Here is a 14,904-nt window from a genome sequence, read left to right on the forward strand (position 1 = left end):
AAGGGTGAAATCGAAAGTGCCAATAGCAGGTCACAACTGAATGATAACTTGATTTATAAGGCTGGTACCCGTACATCTGATATCTCACAGTCAATAACATTAATGCATTTTTGCAGTGCTCTATAGAATTATATTAAGTATTAAAGATTAAGAGGTTACTTCAACCAAGATAAAATTATTTGGAACTTAAAAGTTTGAATTTTTTATTTTATTTTTTCATTCCTTTTTATTTTTTCATGGTATACTTTTTTTGAGCTCATCTGTTTAGGGAAAGCATAACTGCATCTTTTAAGGCATGACATGTTATACGTAGATATATAAAATTTTTATAGAGAAAGGATTTAAAGGTCTATATGTCTATGGAATTTTCAAGAATTTTCCTGTAATCACCAAGCAATGTACATATTATATTCTTTATCTTATCTTTATCTTATCTAAAACTGGTGAGATAATTATGATGTATAAACCCATTTTTTAGCTGTTAATTTCTATTTTACTATTACTAAAATGCATGTACTCATAATTCACCATGCTCCATGCCCTTTACAGGAGTGACCTTTACGTATATATTTCATAAAAATTGCCCCCAATTAAGTTGGTTTCAACATTCCCACTAGAGTTTTCTACGTGATAAATTTTTTGAAAATTAATTGATTTTAAAGTGACTGCATCATTTTGTCTCAAATTAGCCAGGGCCATAGGTTGAAAAAAAAAAAACTCAAGGAAAAGGAGGGGTGAGACTGCCCCCTCCCCCACCTTCCGACTCTCTCCAACCCTCAACTCTTATTATACGGTCCTGCAAGTGCAATTGCTCTGCATTTGAAATGTGTAAAATTTTGTACCAAATTCACTGTAAATTTGATTGTAAATTTATTAGTTTCCTTCATGTTCACGAAAAATTTAAAAAATATATATTTTGAAAGCTTAAATATTTTCATCTTAATTTATCCCCCACCCCAATAAGATTTAAATAGAAAGAAAACAACGAGGGGGGGGGGGGGTATTTTTTCTACCTTCATCATAAATATTATTAATCTTTACGAACCTGCTTTTGACGAAGGTGCAATGTGGAGGACAGCTTGGTGGCAGACACAAATATAGAGAAGGACGCATGGTTCCTAAAGTGGATAGAGGTAATATCTTGCGCCCTTGTCAAAAATCAATAAAAACTTGATTCAGATACATGTATGTGTAATTGCATATTAAGGCTACAATACATGGAGGTCTACATGAAATTGAAACGTAGGTACCTACGGGTTGCTAATTAATCATTGCCTAACTTTTGGGTTTGACAAAAAAGGTTTATGGTAGTTTTACAGAACACAGCAAAGTTTTCACAGAATTCTTTAGAAAATTACGTGTATTACCTGAAAAAGCGCATTTATTAGAGCAATGAAAAGCGTCAATTCAAAGATATTTATGTATAGAGGGCTACATGTGAAAGAGAATAATATGAGCAGTATATAAACTATAATTAGTGTCAATTTTATTTATTTATTAAAATATAGATAACTAAACAAAAGTAGTCCAGTTATACTTATAAATTAGCAACCATTTTCAACCTGCATTGGTGTATTTCTCAAGTGCTGTTTTTGTTCTACGCAGGATTGATTGTACTGCAGGTGGAATAAATTAACTGTGGATGATACTGCATAGGTTATAAGATTTCTTCTAACCGTTCCCAGAGTCAGAGATGGAGAGAGATGTTACTTGTACAGGTAGATATAAGGACATTTATTGCTATTTAATCATAAAATTTTAATTCTTAATCTGTCATCCAATTTGATTGCATTAATTATGAGTAATGCACATTTACTCCATCCAGTAGTGTCAGTTTTTTGGTTATCACAAACTGAGTAAGATAGATATATAGTATCAAAGTATTGTACAGTGCATAAGTTTAAATGTTTATTTCAGTGGTGGTATAGCACATTATGTATATTTTCCTGGTCACATTAATTTTAGACTTGGAGTCTCTTGCCGTGACTGCCATTGCAAGAGTCTTTGAAGACAGCCTTCTACAACCTCTCGCAAAATGCGATTTCAGCGTGACGAAAGTTATTCCATTGTATAACCCTCACTTGTTGCAGCAGTTTAGGTAATATCACAGCCCATTTTCATTATGTTAAAAGACCCCACCCTCTTTGAAATTGCTGGCTTTTGTCTTTGGTCTGTGTCTTTCATCATGTCCTGTAGATAATTATTTTTGTTTAAAAATTAAATTTAATTCTTTATTCAACAACACATAATATTAAAATGAGCTAGAATAGACAAATGAGGTTTATTTTTCATTTCCTTTTTTTTTTTAAGGAAAAAACAGATGGAATTGCAGGCCTCTGGTACAAGTGACAGTGAAACATACGGTTACACATGGGTTGATTCAGAAGCTCAGTTATATGAAATCTTCACCAATGGACTTGTAGCTAAAGAGAGCAATTCAAATGTCCTTGGTAAATTCCATTTGTTCCTTTGCTTCTTTTACAAAGACCCACAAACTGAAAAAGACATTCTGACTTGAAAAAAAACATAGAACTTTAACTGATTTTTTACAGTATATATACAGTACTATAAATCGAGACACAAATTTGGTCGAGTGTTTATTTGAAATTATTTATGAAGGTAAAAGCCATGTTTTCATAGACCTGGATATTTTTTATGTTGCTTTGAATACTTTCCTTCAGGCAGTTCTAGGTACGGAGTACATTTAAGTATGCACCCAGATGTATGTGTGGCAGCAGCCAGCTATGAAACCAGTGGGATGTCAAGTCCTATACTGATTATGTTCAAGGTAAAAATAGTATTTTGTCTTTCATGTGAAAAAAAACTACATGTACATGTAATGTTCAAGTGCATTAATTAAGGTTTTAAGTGTGTGTCTTTCTGTCAGTGATTGATAACTCACAAAATATGTGTTATATGTTGGTAGCGATTACATCAATTCAAACTGTTTACAGAATGAGATACGTTGTACAAAATGAATACACAATGCATGAAACGTAGAAAATATTTTAATTGAAATTCAAAATAGATTACCAGTTAGACTGGTTTGTATTCATACAGTTAGGAATATACTTTATTAAAAAAACTACTTAGTTTTAAATTTAATTTAGTAGTTGCATGGTGAAGCAACAGCATATCATATGTATTAAGCAGTAATTTAAAAAAATGAGTTTTAAAATATATATTGTTGCATTGATTTTGTACTTTTTGTGTTTTCAGCTGGTACTGGGGAAAAGAAACCCAGTTAAACCTGGTATGTATGTGAACATGCCACCAGCTGTAGGCTTTGACAGCCATGTGTCTGCACACTCTCCATCCATTACAGAACACCCAAGGTTACAGCACTACCACAGCCAGGTAAACAATTAAGATATACAGGCCCGTAGCCAGGGGGGGTTCGAAAGAACCCCCCCTTTTGCTGGGAAAAGGTCCACTCTGGGTAAAATTTGATCTAGGTACATGAAGTTTTTATGGGAAAAGGTCCACTTTTTCAAAAAACGAGCCCCCCTTTTGAAATTGCTGGCTACGGGTCTGATATAACTGTGATTGAAAGCAGTTTTAAAGGGCTTTGTTGGGCCAAATCAGTAAAGTATGAGAAAAAATACTTTCACCAAATTTCAGAATCGAAATTAATGCATTTATTTGGTTACATTTGTCGCTGTTTATTGGTGATAAAGCTCAATGTACAAGTTTTGTAAATAATCATGAGATCTGTAAAGTAGCTTAAATATGCAGCAGGATCTGTATAACATGTTGTTACCAAAGTCTCTACAAGGCTTCACAGTTGAAACCAAATTTAGGTCTGCACCTTCCTCAATTGTTCTGACAATCAATGACTTGAAATTATACAGAGTTGTGATTGAAATTTTTCTTTCAACTTTCTGGGTGTTACCAGTGCAGGTCAGAATTATAAATGATTGATATTTAGTCAAATAATTTTTTTTCAGTATTTAAGCATGCTTTGATATTTATGGGGTTTCTTTTTGTGCAATTCTCAAATCAAAACCGATTTTGAGTGTGGGTTCTTAATAAAATGTATATAATGAGAGGGGTTGAAAAACTAATGAAATTGATTGCCATTTAAATAAAAAACCTTCATGATGTATCTTAAGAACCAGAATTTTTCAGATTGTATGAAGCTTGAAGGACACATGCCAGCACATTGAATTGGCTCTTGTAATTGACTGCAGAATTTTTTTTTTCTGTTTTCAGGTCTACATTTATGAATATGATGATAACAATGCCCTAGTTATTCGGCCGAGGCATTGCGTACCTCATGCAGCTATCTGGTTTACAAGGAAGATTTATCCACCACATGTTTTTGTGCAGTCAGACTGTTTGCCTTCACCCCATAGTGTTAATTTTGATCCTGGCAGCACATTACTTGCACAATCCACCATGTCTGCAGAACAAGCAAATCAAAATGCACAGCTTTGTATACCCACAGCAAAAACTGGTTCTCTGATATCTGAGACAAACAGCTCATCTTTGGCACCATTCTCCCATGGACAAATGGCATCTCTCAAAGATACACATTCTTCTTCCTCTTTGAAAGAAAAAACTGAAAGTACTACAGATGCACATTTGTCAACCTCCAATTGCTGTTTGGTTGATTCCACAACTTTACAATCAAGAGACCTCAAAGAAAATCTGGCTGCCATTGAAGGTGCAAATATATCAGCTTCGGAGGTGGATTCCTTAACTCTTAATGATTTACGAACAGCTATTGAGGATGCAGCAGCAAGCACAAATGCTCATTCTAAGATTACTGATTACAATGCTTCAGCTTCCAAAGATGAAAAATCTAAGCAGTCAAAAACAATCACAAATCAAAACGTCAAAATTGTACATTCTTCTGCTTCCAAAAAAGGTTTTACTATGCCTAAAAGTGGACATTCATCAGTAATTATAGAGTACGTTACAGTGATAAAAGGTTCATCAGCACCCAAAGATGAACATTTTTCAACTACAAAAGAACATGTTGGCAATACAGAACATCTTCTAAAAGAGGAGCAGACACCAATGCCCGACAAGCATGTTACTAATTCAGGGAATATAGATGTAGCAGGTTCCAAATTTCATGTACAAATCCTCAAGAGTACATTTCCAAAAGATGATGAGCCAAAACAGTCACACATTACTATGAGCAATACAACAAATATAAAAAATGGCAGTTTTTCACCACTGAAAAAACAGATGGTGTCAGTCACTGTTAGAGGGCATGCCGTAGACACCAAGCATTCATCAATGCCTAAAGATGAACAATCTTCAACTAAAAAAGAATATGTTGCCAATTCAGGAAATCTTCCAAAAGAGGAGCAGCCAGCAGGGCCTGACAAGCATGTTACTAATTTGAGGGATATAGATTTGGCAACCAAATATTCACCCATTCTCAAAAAAACATTTCCCACAGATGATGAGTCGAAAAAGTCACACATCACTATGAACAAGGTAACAAATATCAAAAAAATATATTATTCAACTTTGAAAGAACAGGTGATATCAGTTAGAGATGGAGTCGCATCCACTTTTAGAGAGCATGCTGTAGTCACCAAGCATTCATTGCCTAAAGATGAACAATCTTCGACTAAAAAAGAATTTGTTGCCAATTTAGAAAATCCTCCAGAAGATAAGCAGACAGCAGAGCCTGACAAGCATGTTACTGATTCAACAGATGTAGATTTTGCAGATTCCAAATATGTATCAACTCTCAAGAAAGCTTCTCTCAAAAATGATGTGTCAAAATGGTCACAAGTTACTGAGACCAGTGTAACAAGTATCAGAAATGGATGTTCCTCACCTTTGAAAGTTGGACAGCATGTTGCAGTCACCAAGAATTCATCAGCCCCAAATGATGAACATTCTTTAACAATAAAAGAAAATGTTGCCAGTCCCGAAAATCTGCCAAAAGAGAAGCAATCAGCAGTGTCTGCAGAACATTTTGCAAATGCTAAGGATACACATGCAGCAAATTCCAAGGATCCTGTCCCAGTATCCAGGAAAGCTCAAGCTAAAAAACATGCACATTTGCCAAGTACTAAATGGCATTTTGGAAATGGTGTCTATCAGTCAACTTCTAAAACACAAACTGTGATTCCAAACTGTGGGGCAGTATATTCCTCAAGACTGAAGATACATGGTGAAGCACCCAAAGATGTTCATGTGCCAGTTTTTACAAAAGATGCTACAAATCTTGAAAAAGCACAGGACTCTGCTTCAGATAAATATGTAATTACCAAGTGTGGAAATTCTTCTGTTTCTGAAAAGCTTGTCACAAAAGCCAAAGATACTATTTTGTTATCTTCCACAAACTCTGTTGCTTCCAATAGACATGCTAAAGTATTTAACCCCATGCAAAAACAACTGCCCAGGTCCAATCAACATGTTGCATACAACGATGGGCAAGTTACACATCCTCAGGATAGTGAACTGCTATTACCTGGCAAGAGAAATATTATTTCTAGAGATTCATCTGCCTCCAAAGAAACTGCATCAGCTCCCAAAAAGGCACAGTCATCAACTTTTGATAGACCTGTTTCCATGTCCAAAACTGCAAAGGATCCATCCAGACTGAAACCACATGTTGCTGATAGCAAAAATGCCCAGTTGTCTATGTCTAAACCAGTTGCTTCCGATAGTCAAGATAGCAAAGCTTGGGTTGCCACTTCCATGACATCTAATGCTGTTGATCTTGGTGAACATCAAAACAACATCACACCTGTGGCAAGTTCCCAATCTCTTGATAAGAGGCAGGGCATACCAAAAGTCAGAGGGAATGTTGCAGCCTCAGTAGAATCCCATTTATCAAAGAGCAACAAGGACAAATACCCTCATTTTGATGTGGGATCCTCAAAAAATATATCCAAAGAAGAACTGCAAGAGCCAAGCAAGTGTACTTTTCCAGAACAAACATCACAGACGAGCACAAGCCAAGCCAGCAGAATACCTGAATTACCAGAGAAGAAAAAGCAATTTTTGTCAGAGTATGATGATTACAGTATTGATGAAAAGCATAAAACTGCTTGGATAGCTAAACACGTGGAGTCCAAAATTGGTGAAAAATTGAGTATGAAGGGACAGTCAGCCAGCTTGTTAAAAATCCCATCCAAAGAGGTCCAAAGTACTGAGAATACTCAGTTCACATTATCCCCCTCTGTTCCTTCAGTCATAAAGCAGTTTCATGCCCCATTCATGTTTCCCCCTGGTCCACCAGAACCAGCATTATGGTGGGGATGGCCATTAAACTGTTTCAACAGGCAATATGGGTGTTGCTGCCAGCAGTGTTTTGCTTATACTGGGCCTCAAAATGTCCAAAAAGATCCTAGGCTCCAGAGTAACTCAAAATGCAGTAGTTGGGGCCTGTCAGCCAGCAATGAGTTTCAGCCACATGTGATTTCTCAAGATGTTACAAGAAGAGGAGAACATTCCAACAAACCAAAGTGCATTCAACAAAAGTTGCGGACATCTGGAGAAAGAAATGGGAAACAAAGTGATGATCCATTAACCAAAATGAAAGAAGGCCCTAAGGACAGAAAAAGACAAAACTCGTCAAGTGATCTTCTCTCAAAAGAGACCCCTCTGCCCAACAAACATGCATATTTTCAAGGTACCTTAAAAGATAATAACTCCAGCAGCAAAGCAATGGGTGATCCTATAACAAAAGATGTTTCCAACATCAAAGAAAGGAAACTTGTTCAACCCAACTCTCATAAATCCACATTAAAAAAGCAGTTGACCACTCCATGTCACAGAAAAACAGATGTCACATTTGAAATAGATAGTGGAAAGGGCTCATCAGTTGGTTTCCAGCTAAAAGATGCATTGCCAACTTCTCTGAAGAAAGAAACTCAAAATCAGCAAAGTTTAAAGCCATCATCTATCAGTTGTGTGCTTACTGAAAAACCTTGGCATTCAGACTCACAAAAGTATAACATGTGTAGCTCAAAAGACATGTCACTCAACAAAGGGTTGAAACATATCCCAAGAAATTTTCAGACATTGTCTGGGAGTAGTAAGAAAAGGCACGCCCAGTCTTGGAAAGTGTCTAGAACCAGATTAGAATCTTATTTCCAAACATGTAGTAAGACACCATGTTACACCAAGTCAAAAGACATTGTCAAATCTACATTATCAGACAATAAGATATCAACTAAGGAAGGTCATCTGAGTGGAATTCGGATGCAGAAGAGGCTCAACGCTAAACAAAGAATTAGTCAACAGAATAATCTTCATCCACCAGAGGTATCACCACCTAAGAAACCAAGGAATATGTCTCCTTGTCCTTTGAAATCAAAATTTGACTATGCTAATACTGGTGCCATGGTCAACAATAAACGAAGAATTATTCAGCAGAACAGATTTCTATCACAAGAGATGACACCACCTAAGAAACTGAGAAAATTATCTGATTCTTGTCCTTGTGAACTAAACTGTTACCAACTTACAGCTGAACCCAAGGCTGGTACCAAAGTCAAGTTGGATTCTTGCAGAGGTTTGAGCACATGCAATGGTTCTCAATCAGAGGGAAAAATGCAGAATTCAAGCAAGTTAAAAAGTTCTCAGCAGGTAGATCCCAATATTTAAAAGATATATTTGATTTGAGGCAGTTATACAGTGCATGTTGCAACTAGAATTATCACTATTATGTACTCTTAATGTTAACAAGTGCATTTATTAGTATTTAATTTTTTTTTACTGCAGAGAAAAAGATTAATTTAGTTCTAGACTTTACTACTAAATGCAGCAGTTGTCCAATTTCGATTGAAAATTTTATTGCACCAGAGGTAAATCCAAAACATGACTAAGATTTTACAGAAAGAATATCCTGAAGAACTTTAAAATATTTCTAGGTCCAGTTTATTGATCTGACAGCAGAGAGCCAACCAAATGACCTCTCCCCTGCTCTAAAATGTGGGGGAAGATCACAATTATCTGATCAAAGAACAGAGGTAAAATGACATTAATATTTTGAATAAGGTTGTTAATATAAGTTGGTTTGTTTTATAGTTCTTTGCTGTAGAAATACAAGAGACATACGAAAATTAATTCACAATTGTTTCACCGATAAGCATCATCACAATATTTAGATGGAGTGGAGATAAAGTAAGTCCTAGGGCAAGAGTAAGTTAATCAAGATGTTCATAAATTAGCATTAATTTCTTCTTTACAAGAATGAACACTGACGGAGTACATGTATACTACTTACATTGTATGATGGAATTTGATGTTATCTACCTACAATAACATTTTACAAATTTTAATGAACAGGCATTAGCTTAATGAATGACATTTATTTAAATCAGTATTTCCACCCCTAATTTCCAGAATGTTGCCATGACAGTCCAGAGTTCAGGAGGCACCTTTAACATAGCACCAAAACGCAGGGGCAGGCCTATATCATCAAAGAATGTGAAGAAGGTGAAACGACAAGACTAAATACCATTTCCAATTATTTAAATGTTAAATAGTTGATTGATAGGTATTTGATCAAATTGTATTGTTTTTAGGTAAAGGTTTTTTTTTACATATTGGGTGGCTAAAAAAACTTAACTAATTTCAAAGTTCAATAACTTCAACACTTCCCTAATTTTTTAATTGAAATTTTGCACATATTTTGATACATCGTTAAAGGCCAACCCTGAAAATTTCTAGTGTTAAAGTGATACAGTTTTGATATTATCAAATAAAATCAAATCAAAATGCCATGACAGAGAAAATGACTGTTGAGTCTACCTGAATTTTACTTATATGATCAATTCAGTCTCCTTTTTGCTGTCAGACTTCCCGTATCCACCTCTATTATGACATTATGCACTTCCTTATCTCCCCTAGTACTGAGTATAAATGTTCTTGGTTAGCAAGCCAATAATAAGGTTGCCAAGTCCAGTTCTTTTCAGGAAATTCTTTGACAATCCTGTTGCTATTCCATCCTTTTTCTATAACAAAGGCATCAATAATTGCCTTGTTGCTATCATTAAAAACCATTGTAGTATTGGTCTCTCACTTATAAATATCTAACTGCCTTGCATCAACACAAAAATCATGTCTGAACACCTGCAGTAGCAGACATCTGCATTTACCAGGTGTCAAAACTGCCAGATAGTAGCACCTGTCAGAAGTCACATAGGCCAGCATGGGATTTTTTGACTTAAGATTGTAATTTTTAGGTGTGCCAAAACAAAAAAGGTGGTATCATGAAGTTTTCAGAATTTATTAATAGCATTTTCCTTCAATATCTAAATGTTTTAACATTTAATTAAAATTACAGTATCTTCAGAAATGTTGAAGTTATTGAACTTTGGAATTAGTAACATTTTTAAGCAGTCCAGTATAGTTTTTTTTTCTATAAATTCTTTTTATTTTAGGCAAACAGAAATAGTATTAATACAGTCACTGTGTAGTATTACTTTCATGGTCTAGGAATACAAAGCAGCCAAATTACAAACCATGATAATTATAGTTTGTTCATCTCTTTGGTGCCATGTACTTGCAGGAGTGTTGCATTTTTGAATGGAACCAGAGGAGACAAATTTTTTTTATCTTGTTTAACAAAAAAAAAAAAAAAAAATCCACATGGTCACACTAATATTTTAGGAAGGTGATTAGCTAGATGAGTAATACTTACATAAGTCCTTTTTCAAAATTCTAGAGTGTTGAAAAGACAGTTCAGACTTCAGACAACTTTGATGAAGCACCAAAACGCAGGGGAAGGCCTGTATCATCAAAGAAAAGCAGAAAGGTGAAACAGTGAGGCTAAATACCATTTTCTGTTCTTAAAATGTGTCATATTTGTTTGATAGGCAATTGATTAACTGCAGTGTTTTAAGGCACGTTTTTTACACATTGGTGAAATGTTTGAGGGTCCCCCCCCCAATGAAATCTAAGTATTTTTGGCAAACATATATGTGATAAGTGGTATAAATAAGGCTATTTGTGGGGTCTAAAAGTAAAGATGCAGGCAAATTGATCAGATTACAAACTTATTTAGGTATAGAAATTTATCATTTAGGCAGTGTGTGCTTGAGTGTTGCATTTTGGATTGAAAACTGAGACGACATAAAATAACTTTTTGTTAACTTGTTTTAATATGTTATCACACTAATGTTTTTAGTCAGGTGACTTGAGCTGAATGAATGATTTTTTCTTAGTGTATTTTTTCAAATTTCCAGAATGTTGACATGATAGTTCAGAGTTCAGGAAACACTTTTAACAAAACACCAAAGCGCAGAGAAAGGCCTACATCATCACAGACTGTGAAAAAGGTAATTAGTTGGACAAAATTACAGTTTCCAAATTGATAAGATTACAATCTTATTTAGGTATAGAAATTTATCATTTAGGCGGTGTGTACTTGAGTGTTGCATTTTGGATTGAAAACTGAGACGACACAAAATAACTTTTTGTTAACTTGTTTTAACATGTTATCACACTAATGTTTTTAGTTAGGTGACTTGAACTGAATGAATGATTTTTTTTCTTTAGTAAGTGTATTTTTTCAAATTTCCAGAATGTTGAGATGACAGTTCAGAGTTCAGGAAACACTTTGGACAAAGCACCAAAGCGTAGGGGAAGGCCTACGTCATCAAAGTCTGTGAAAAAGGTGAAACAGTTAGATAAAATTACAGTTTCTGTTATTTAAATATTTAAATGTTGAAAGGTATATTTTAGGCAGATTTTAGTTTCTCAACCCTAACCTAAAGACAAGATTTAAATGATGAACATTTAGAACAAATAATAGTAATGTTTTCTGACATTATATCCCATATTTGCTTCAGCTAGTCAAACCTGGAGTTACTGGCTGCACAAATTAAGAAAAGGGTCATTTTGTTGTCAAAATTGACAATAAAACCTACTTTGTGCACTGTCACCACAAACGTTTTGAAAAGAAAACTGTGTAACTTATTATTGTTTTAACTTACAAGAATATTTCTTAGGATTGACATACAGTTGTACATTTGACAGCTTTGCTGCCTTGTTTAATAAAAATTCAATGTTATTGCAAGGGCAGATTGAGACTGTCTTCTGGGTCTACCGGAAGACGGTCAGATTTTAAAGTTTACATTGACGGGTATCTATTTTTTTCTGTTGGAAGACCATCAAAATGGAGGATGGATCAACAAAGATAACTTGGAATACTGTCAGAAAATATCTCTGGATCCGCTCCTGTTATTGACCATGTTAGCTGTTTTGCAGATTAAAATTCATTGTTGATTGACTGTGCTATTATAAGCTTTATTTATTATTGCATTAAAATGACCTGTTTTCTACATCTTTATTGTCTGTTTTTTGTCTGTACATTTGACAGCTTTGCTGCCTTGTTCATTTACCCTTTTCTGAATTACATCTTTTTATGTCCTCTGTTCACTACTATGGCTTCTGGTCTTTTGTTGTTGAAACCTGTTTCTCTTTTTTTTTTTTTTTTTGTTGCATTTGTGTCATGTTCTGCCAGCACTTTGGCACCTACTCTGCGCCTGTTTTTCTTATTAATATGTTTTTATAGCACTTGTTTCCTGTAAATTTTTTTTAATGTACTGTTTCTGTTAAATTATGTTAATTATTAATTTTTTAACCAGGCTAAAAAAGATGATGAAGAGGCTGAATACAAGGAACCACTTTTCAAACAAAGAAAGAATTGGACTCAATCAAGTATTCGTAGGTCTGGCAGACAAAGGATTCCTACAAAGCATTATCAGGTGGAAGTAACTGAGAAGAAAAAAAGAAGATGCAGAAAACACTCAAATAGAAATGCATCTTCATGCAGCTGTACAATGCAACAAACGGTGAATTGTGGGAAGACACCACATGTGAACCTGTTTGATCTTGCAAAGGTCAGTGGAACTAGGTATTTTTTAGGTTCACTAGAAAACATTTTTTCCAACATTTATTTTGTTGTTGTTGTTTATATGCCATTGAGTGTGTTTTCACTACCAAGTTGAGCCAAGGCCTAACTGAAGAGCTAATTGCAGGATCTAATTGTTTTGTATCAATGATAAATTTATCTTTTGCAGTTTTTCAAAAGTGTCGAAGGAAGAACAGTGCTGGGTCAAGTTTTGCAAGAAAAATGTCATGTCCCCAACAAGACCAGTGATACAAAGACGCATGCCAGGTGTGAGAAAGAAAAGTTGGTCAATCAGAAATGTTTAACTGTTACTGCAATCATTGAGCAGGGATTGGGCAGAGGTACCAGGCATGAGTTATGTGACAGCAGACCTCTTGATACAGCTCAGTTGCCATATTGGGATGGAGAAAATGTTTTCCTTCTTTCTGAAGTTGAGGTCAAAGAAAAATCAGAGGCTTCATGTCCCAGCAATAATTCTGATTCAGCTTGTAAACTAGAAATAGCTGATGTCTTCAGTCTGAAAGATACTGCACTTGGATGAAGATGAAATGGCATGGCAGAGGATTTCCAGTGTTGGGAAATTTATGGATGTATTTTTATAATAGCTTTTCAAACACTCCAGAAATTAAAATATCGTGAACTTTTTTACTTAGTTATTCTTTTGTCTTTGTCACAATGTCAGGTTGCTTTTGTTCGTTGTATTGAACATTTAATTTTTATGCAAATTTACCATTTTGGTGGCTTAGTTATTGTACCACCATCGTAGTCTGTTTTTTTTTTCATACAGTTTATGAGTTGCACTATATCAAAGAGCACAGTATCACAATATTCAGTAGTGAAAATAAAATGTGAAATAGCAAGGATACGTCCATAGTTACTATTGAGCTTCAATAGGAAGTCGTGCATATACTGGCAGTCTAACTGTGACCTTGAAATTGACCTTTGACCTACTTTTCACCATAAACTGAACTTTGCAAATTTTCAGTCCCTTATATTATCCAAGACTGGCACAGATATGCCCATAGATCTCAATGAAAACTGATTGGTATCTTTGGGCATATCTGTGCCAGTCTGGTATATCAAGAGTCTTCATGTGACCTTGAACGTTGACTTTTGGCCTACTTTTCACCATGAACCGTACTTCACAAATTTGGATTTGACCTTTTACTTTTCCACATGTTATAAATTTGTTATAAATTGTAATTTTCAACAAAAAATTGAGAAGGCTTGTTAACTGCTTTTTGAAAAGCTTGTCAAGCACAACATTGGAGGTGGTGCCCCTTTTATTTTGTTTTCTATACGAATGCGCTCTCTCCAGCTGGTGGTACAATACTGGGAGGCAGTATCACCTCTCTAATCCTCTAGTTCTTTTTTTTAATTTGCCATTAAGTTGACTTTAATTGGAGACATATCAACGTAAAAAGAATCTCTGGTCTTTTAACATAACGTGAGATCACCCAGCAAAGGAAATGATGAAAAATGACCAGCCTTTGTTATAGCGTAAGTGCTGTGAAGCAATCAGTTGTAAAATGTTATGTTTTGATTTTTTTTATCCAAACCTCAGTCATTCCCTGGCAGGGATTTCCAGCCATACACCTTAAGATATTCTACTGTTCTTGTACATTTTTATTCAACATGTCTAATATCAATTATGGCAGGTAATTTTCATGCATTCATACCTCCTCCATTCCCATGATTAAAAAGTTGTATGGGTTCAATGATATTTGGCCAATTGATGCCACTTTTATTTTTGCTTAACTTGTATGATTTTATTTTCAATTTTTGCATTAGTAATTGACCAGTTAATCCAAATGGTATTCATTGACAAGAAAACTTCAAGAATCCATGGTAATCATTTGCACATAATGAGCTTTTTTTTTTTTTTTTTTGGGGGGGGGGGAGCAGAAATGCAAACTGAGTAATAAAAAATAATTTGAAAGGCAAACAGAGATTGTTTATTTTCTGTGCACTGTTCTTATCCTTTTGTTTTGTGTGCTTTTTTTGTTAAAATTATGATAGGACGCATGTGGTTAGGTATAGAGTAAACGACTGCCTTTTGATTTTGC

The 14,904-nt window shown here is 34.9% G+C and overlaps 1 protein-coding gene across 5 annotated transcripts; it reads left to right on the plus strand.

Moving 5' to 3' along the window:
- Positions 1–1,054: 1,054 nt before the first annotated feature.
- LOC106154222 (uncharacterized) lies at positions 1,055–14,452 on the plus strand. 5 transcript variants are annotated; one of them, XM_013528511.2, is made up of 14 exons: positions 1,055–1,133; positions 1,606–1,718; positions 1,966–2,098; positions 2,311–2,450; positions 2,682–2,788; positions 3,220–3,357; positions 4,213–8,565; positions 8,850–8,948; positions 9,325–9,417; positions 10,649–10,738; positions 11,169–11,261; positions 11,507–11,599; positions 12,573–12,827; positions 13,008–14,452. In XM_013528511.2, the coding sequence occupies exons 2-14, from the start codon at positions 1,694–1,696 to the stop codon at positions 13,377–13,379; spliced, it is 5,991 nt and encodes a 1,996-aa protein (XP_013383965.2). In that variant the 5' UTR covers positions 1,055–1,133; positions 1,606–1,693; the 3' UTR covers positions 13,380–14,452. The 5 variants fall into 5 exon arrangements, with proteins under 5 accessions (XP_013383965.2, XP_013383966.2, XP_086861370.1 ...); XM_013528512.2 differs by lacking the exon at positions 11,507–11,599; XM_087005244.1 differs by lacking the exon at positions 11,169–11,261.
- Positions 14,453–14,904: the final 452 nt, after the last annotated feature.

Source organism: Lingula anatina, chromosome 2 (genome assembly GCF_051362555.1).
Source record: "Lingula anatina isolate TDL-2025a chromosome 2, LinAna3.0, whole genome shotgun sequence".
In the NCBI taxonomy this organism is placed as follows: domain Eukaryota; kingdom Metazoa; phylum Brachiopoda; class Lingulata; order Lingulida; family Lingulidae; genus Lingula; species Lingula anatina.

What these genes read in the sequence shown, in the direction of transcription:
- LOC106154222 (XM_013528511.2), top strand. Translation starts at nt 1,694, where the DNA reads ATGGAGAGAGATGTTACTTGTACAG. An exon ending in CACTTGTTGCAGCAGTTTAG is followed by an intron (nt 2,099 to 2,310) that starts GTAATATCACAG and finishes TTTTTTTTTAAG; the next exon opens with GAAAAAACAGATGGAATTGC. An exon ending in TACAGCACTACCACAGCCAG is followed by an intron (nt 3,358 to 4,212) that starts GTAAACAATTAA and finishes TTCTGTTTTCAG; the next exon opens with GTCTACATTTATGAATATGA.